This window comes from Aegilops tauschii, chromosome 3 (assembly GCF_002575655.3).
Source record: "Aegilops tauschii subsp. strangulata cultivar AL8/78 chromosome 3, Aet v6.0, whole genome shotgun sequence".
Classification (NCBI taxonomy): Eukaryota; Viridiplantae; Streptophyta; class Magnoliopsida; order Poales; family Poaceae; genus Aegilops; species Aegilops tauschii.
The window spans coordinates 355724515-355731572 of NC_053037.3; the positions used below are offsets into that span (position 1 = coordinate 355724515).

Sequence of the window (7058 nt, forward strand, 5' to 3'; positions counted from 1 at the left end):
GAGGAGGGGAGGTGGCCGGCGAAGGCACAGGCGCCCTGCAGAGGGCCTGCCGGTAGGACAAGGCCGAGTTCGCGGAGCCGCCTGAGGAGGGGCTCGACTCCAGCCAGCGAAGCTCGCGAGAGCGCCCCACGACGGGCGGCGGCGAGGAGGCCATGGAGGGTGGACGGTGGGGCCGGAGTGGCCGACGCCGGGGCTGGGGTGGCCGCCGGCAAGCGCAGGAGCGTGGGAGGCTAGGAGCATGGGAGGCAGGAGCGTGTCAACATACACATATACCTAAACTATATTATTACTTTCATAGTGGGTAGTAACATAAGTGTGGTGTCATAGAAAGCTTCATTTATTAGGTTATAGACTCATATTGCATTGGGACAGGTGATGTTGCCGTAACTAGCTAAGTTACTCAGACTACCTCTCTCTTCATTAACTCATTGCCACATAAATAAATTTGCTAAGTTGGACTCGACGTTAGTATCAAAGTTACTTCCATTATGGCTAGTCTTATGTGCTCTGGTGGAAGGACCAAGCGCCTGAATTTGTACGTGACTCGGTTGCCAGCTATTCCGCTGTGCCGGGTTAACCAATGGAATGAATTTTCCAGCTTTAAAAGAAAAAGACACAAGTTTCACCTGCAGCCCGCGGAACCGCTCACCGCCTCGGTTGCATGCCCGCGTGAAACCACGAGCTCCAGTCCAGTGCTCCATCCCCGCCGAAAGAAACGACAGTACGGCACCGTCCGTCAACACTGATACATACCGATCGGCCATCGGTCTGATCCACCACCTTCCGGAAACCTCCTGTACCAAGTTGCGTCGGTGCACTCCCTCCTCCCACCTCTCCCCGACTCTGATCCCCAACCACCAAGCCGACCGCGTGCGTGCTTTGTCGTGCAAACGATGGAGCAGGGGAGCAAGAATCCGGACGACCCCGGTCAGCTCCCGCTCCCCTGCGCCAGCGGCTGCGGCTTCTTCGGCTCCCCGGACACCGGCGGCCTCTGCTCCAAGTGCTTCCGCGACAGCCTCCGCCGCGCCGAGGCCCTGGCCCAGCTGGAGCTCCAAGCGGCGGCGGCGACGTCCAAGGAGGTGGAGGAGGAGGGGGCGAGGAGGGCAAAGGCAAGGGGCAGGTGCGCGTCGTGCGGGAGGAAGGTGGGCCTGATGGGGTTCGAGTGCCGGTGCGGCGGCGTGTTCTGCGGCGAGCACCGCTACTCGGACCGGCACGACTGCTGCTACGACTACAGGGGCGCCGGCCGCGACGCCATCTCCCAGGCCAACCCCGTCGTCAGGGCTGACAAGGTCGACAAGTTCTGAGCTCTTATAAGTTTGGGTTCCCTCGGCTCCAATTATGGATCGATGGTGTGGTACGTGTCATCCATGGTTTGTACTTCTGAATTCCGGATACAGAATCCAAATGGACGATTCTGTCATTCTGTGTGATTTCTTTCGCTAGTAGCACATGTGTTGCATTTCCCCGTCTTCTTTTTGTTTTTGTTTAGCTGTGTCACTCTGTATGCTACTCGTTCCACTGTTCCACAAGATCGTGTGATCTTGGTATGCATGGTACTATCACTGAAGATGGTTATCCAGTCAGTTTGAACTAGCATGTCTCGAGCCTGAACAGGAGAGCAATAATTATCGGGGTAGTATGTGCTACTGACGTGAAAAAACGAATGCTCTATCATTTCGTCCCAAATAGGCAAGGGAAATTTCTACAAGTTTACAAAGCGTGTTATGCCACTCGCGCCCTTGGTATATTAGCATAATGATATATAGCGTAATTCTGCAAAATGATCAGCATGCGCATCTGGTGTAGTGGTATCATAGTACCCTCCCACGGTACTGACCGGGGTTCGATTCCCTGGACGCAAATCCTTTTTTACATTTCTTGTTAACCATGCGCATTCCCTGTCATGTCATATGTCCGTCAATAAAAATAGCCTCACTAATCTTGGTATTTTTAATTTAACAAAGCATTTTCATTTATTTATTTTCATTGAAGAAATCGCTATATAGTACCTCCTTTTCAAGATATATGACGATGCCTACCAAAACGGCATATATTTTGGAAAGGAGGTAGTACTTTTTACAAAGCAACAACCAAAACATAAATGAAAAGGAATCAGAAGCAACAACTTAATACAAGTATACTGGCCACACGGCATTTCATGTTTTCCATGTGATTTCCCTTTTGTGTGGTATTTCCGTTACAATAATTGTCCTCATTCTTTGCTTTTTTAAAATTTAAAAAGCCTTTCATTTATTTCCTTCCATTAAAGAAACATTATATAATTTTTACAAAGCAACAACTAAAACATAAATGAAATATGTCCGTCAATAAAAATAGCCTCACTAATCTTGGTATTTTTAATTTAACAAAGCATTTTCATTTATTTATTTTCATTGAAGAAATCGCTATATAGTACCTCCTTTTCAAGATATATGACGATGCCTACCAAAACGGCATATATTTTGGAAAGGAGGTAGTACTTTTTACAAAGCAACAACCAAAACATAAATGAAAAGGAATCAGAAGCAACAACTTAATACAAGTATACTGGCCACACGGCATTTCATGTTTTCCATGTGATTTCCCTTTTGTGTGGTATTTCCGTTACAATAATTGTCCTCATTCTTTGCTTTTTTAAAATTTAAAAAGCCTTTCATTTATTTCCTTCCATTAAAGAAACATTATATAATTTTTACAAAGCAACAACTAAAACATAAATGAAATGAAGTTGAGACATTTATTTTGGGACGGATGGAATTAACTGACCATGCGGAACACAACTCTAGACTTGAACACTATAAGATCAACGAGCAAACACTATCAATTTATTTTCAGTTTCTTGTTTTCCATGCGCTTTCTCCTCGTCTTTCATGTGATATTTTGGTCAAGAAAAATGATCCTCATCCATCATCGGCTTCTTTATTTCCTGATGCGCTTCTTTGTTGATTTCCATTAAAGAAATCGTGATATAATTTTTACAAAGCAACAACCAAAACATAAAATGAAAAGGAATCAGACGCAACAACTTAATAGTACTAAAGTGGCCACGCAATGTTTCCTTTTTTCCATGCGCTTTCCCTTGCATGTGATATTGCGGTCAAGAAAAATAGTGTTCACTAGTCATTGTTTTTTTAAATTTAACAAAGCCTTCTCATTGGTTCCTTACAAATCAACAACCAAAATATAAATGAAAAGGAAGCATAAGGAACAACTCAATACTACTACCTCCGTTACCTTTGTACTAAATCAAGTAAAAGAAACTTTATATTAAATCTACGACACTTATTTTGGGACGACGAGAGTAGTAAATTGGTTACCCAACATTTCCTGTTTTCCACGGGATTTTCTTTTTTCCGTTTTAGGTTTTCCATGCGCATTCCCTTTCATGTGATATTTCGGTCAAGAAAACTAGTCCTCATTAATCTTCGGGTTTTTAATGTAACAAAACCTTTTCATTGATTTCCTTCCATTGAATAAATTTTCACATATTTTTTACAAATTAACAAACAAAGCAAAAATGAAAAGGAACCGGAAGCAACAACTTAATACTAGTAAATTGGCCACACAATGTTTTCTGTTTTCCAGGCATTTCCCTTTTGTGTGATATTTTAGTTAAGAAAAATAGTCCTCATTCTCCCCTTTTTAAATTTAACAAGTCTTTTTATCGATTTCCTTCCATGAAAGAAACATTATATAATTTTACAAAGCAACAATTAAAACATAAATGAAAAGGAACCAGAAGCAACAACGTAATAGTAAACTTGCCACACAAAACACAACTCTAGACCTGAACACCATAAGATCAACGAGCAAAGGTTCTCAATTTTTTTCTCGTTTTTCATGCACTTTCCCCTTTCAGGTAATATTTTGGTCAAGGAAAATAGTCCTCATTAATGTTTGTGTTTTTACCTAATATTTTAATGACACGCCTTGTCGTCGATTTCCACTACAGAATCACCATATAATTTTTAGAAAGCAACAACGAAACATAGATGAAAAGGAACCGAAAGCAACAACCTAATAGTAAACTAGCTACGCAGAACACAACTCTAGATCTGAACACCATAAGATCAGCGAGCAAGGATTATCAACATGGCAACATTATTTTAGGCCCAGCCAACACAACCAAAAAAATGACGGGGTAAGAATTGAGCATAGCGTAGATGGTTAGCTTCCTTGTGGTGAAACTAGCCCACCAAAGTTCAAGTTATATTGGCACTGATGCTTGCTATTTCCTGGATTTTTTCGGGCTTTCCGGTGATGTTCGTTCAGTGTGAGCAGACGTTCCCGTCGACTACAATGCGCCTATGTTGACTTTGTCAATCTCAGGAGGTTGTGTCAGCTCAGTATCTTGAAGGTGCTCATAGGGATAAGATATGTATATGTGTTCATACGGATGATTGTATCTGCGTGTATGTGAGCATCTGTAATTGTACCCTGTTAAAAATGACAGGGTCCCCACAAACAAATGGGTCAGAACATCCAATAGTTTAACACTAGACATGCAATTACTAAAACCACACCATCTAGAAAGAACCAGGATATCCCCGTGGCGAGAGAACATCCACTAGAAGATGTAGCAATTTTCAATCCATCACATTTCTCCTAACCAAAAAATTCTATTCATGGTTGTGGCGCCCGGATAATTAAGCTACAATAACCCTCTATTAATGATGCCACGTCACCTCGATTACTGTTGCTAATCTCGCGTTAGTTCAAAACCGATTCAAATTCAAATTCAAAATCAAGCAAACAATAAAAGTTTTCAAATATTAAAACTAAAATATTCGGAGTGAGCCAAATAAATCCTAAGTAATAATGATGAAGAAACCAACATTTTTAAAAGTATTTGAATACGCTAAAATAAATAAAACAGCGACTGAAACAATAACTTAAATGCCTTTTTAATTAATAAAGAATACAAGGTACTTTATTTTGTCCCAAACTTTTTGTGCGAACAGTTGATCTTACAAATCTAATTTAGGAATGGGTTTCACTTTTTATAAAACTATAAACTATTAAATAAGTAAAAGAAAACAGAAACAAAAAAGAAAAAAAAGGTGAAAACAAAACAAAAGAAAAGAAAACAAAGAAGCCGCCCCCAACTGGGACAAGCCAGTTCGTCTCAGCCAACCAGGCCGGCCCACGCGGCCCATCTGCTGCCCCCTACTTAACCCACAGGCGGTCAAAACCCTAACCAGTCGCCCCCACTCTCCCCCCACTCCTCGCTTCCCCTCCCCCGATCCAGATCGGATCGGGGCACTCACGCATCGCCCCGACGCCGCCACTCGGTGCCGCCCGGATCTCGTCGCCGGAGCCACCTTGCCGAACTACCTCCTCGCCGGTTGCCATCGCGCCTCGCCGCCTCGTTCCCCTGCACCGCAAGTGAGGCCCGACCTCCACCTCGCCTCTCTCTCGCTCGTCCCGGTCCGCCGCACCTCGCGCCTGACCGCCCGCCGCCTCCCGCTGCTCGCTCACCGCGCCGCCGTCCTTCGCCCGCGCGCTCGCCTGCGCTGCTCTGCGCCGTCGCCCGCGCTCGCCGCTGCCCCTCTGCTGCGGCTGTTGCTGCTGCTGCACCGCTCGCCGCAGCCGCCCCGCTCGCCGCCTCGCCGGCTCTCTCCCCCCGCGCGCGCTGTGTGGCCGCGGACATGTCCATCCCCTGAAGGGCACAACCACGAACATGTTCGGCCTGGGCCACTGACCACTAGGGCCCAGCCCCTGTTAAAACAAAAATTTAAAGAAAAATAATTAAAATAAATATTAATTAATTAGTTAATTAACTCTGCTTAATTAAACTAATTAAGATTAATTAACCTAATTAACCTAACTAGTCTGTTAATTAGGATAACATTCAATGACAGATGGGCCCCATGCATCAGTTGCCAAGTCAACGGTCAATGTTGACCGCTGACGTTATACTGACGCCATGCTGATGCAGTATACGTATTTTGGTTTAAATTAATTCTGTTAATCCCAAAAAAGATTAAATCTTTATTAATTAATATAAAATAATTCATAACTCGGATGAAAATACTTTGTACATGAAAGTTGCTCAGAATGACGAAACGAATCCGAATACGCAGTCCGTTCGTTCACCACACGTCCCTAGCATAGCGAACATGCAACAATCCACCTCCAGTTCATTTGTCCGAAAATGTCAAACACCGGGAATACTTTCCCGGATGTTTCCCCCCTTGCCGATATCACCTACTACCGCGTTAGGGTACACCTAGCACCACTATTTGCTTTGTCATGCATTGTCATGCATCTGTTTGCAAGATATTCATTGTTTCTTCCCCCTCTTCTCTTCGGTAGACTACGAGACTGACGCTGTTGCTGCCCCGATCGACTACGGTGTTGACGACCCCTCCTTCTCTGTCGAGCTTCCAGGCAAGCAAACCCCCCTTGATCAACCAGATATCGCCCACTGTCTTCTCTCTTATTCTTGCATTAGGTTTGCTACTGTTGTGAAAGTGCGTTAAGTCGACTAGAGGGGGGGGGTGAATAGGCGATTTTTATGAATTCTTCACTGAGGAATTTCAGGGTGAGGAAATTCCTTAGCGAAGAACTACTTGCAGCGGAATAAATACTCAGATGCAAACATGACAGAACATAAGCATGATCATCATGATGAAATGAAAACAAGCACAGAGTACAAAAAGCGTAAACACATGATAAACAAGATGAAGACAAACAGACTGAAGAAATTGAACTGAGGAAATTGAGAAAGTCTTCAGTCAAAGTCTTCAAACAGATATGAACAAGCACACAACACAGTAAAGAGGAAATGAAAGAGTTGAGAAAATAGAACCAGTAGGCTTGGTGAAGACAATGATTTGGTAGACCAGTTCCAACTGTTGTGACAGTTGTACGTCTGGTTGGAGCGGCTAGGTATTTAAACCTGAGGACACACAGTCCCGGACACACAGTCCTCACCGTATTCTCCTTGAGCTAAGATCACACAAACATCGCCCAATCACTCGTGGAAAGTCTTCAGGTGACTTCCAAACCTTCACAAACTCGGTCACTCGGCGATCCACAATTTCCTCTTGGATACT

General features: G+C 44.0%; 1 protein-coding gene across 1 annotated transcript; it reads left to right on the forward strand.

Moving 5' to 3' along the window:
- Positions 1 to 717: 717 nt before the first annotated feature.
- Positions 718 to 1593, forward strand: LOC109780345 (zinc finger A20 and AN1 domain-containing stress-associated protein 2). The gene has a single exon (XM_020338938.4). It carries the CDS (start codon positions 894 to 896, stop codon positions 1302 to 1304), a length of 411 nt encoding a protein of 136 aa, XP_020194527.1. The 5' UTR covers positions 718 to 893; the 3' UTR covers positions 1305 to 1593.
- The last annotated feature ends 5465 nt before the right edge of the window (positions 1594 to 7058 follow it).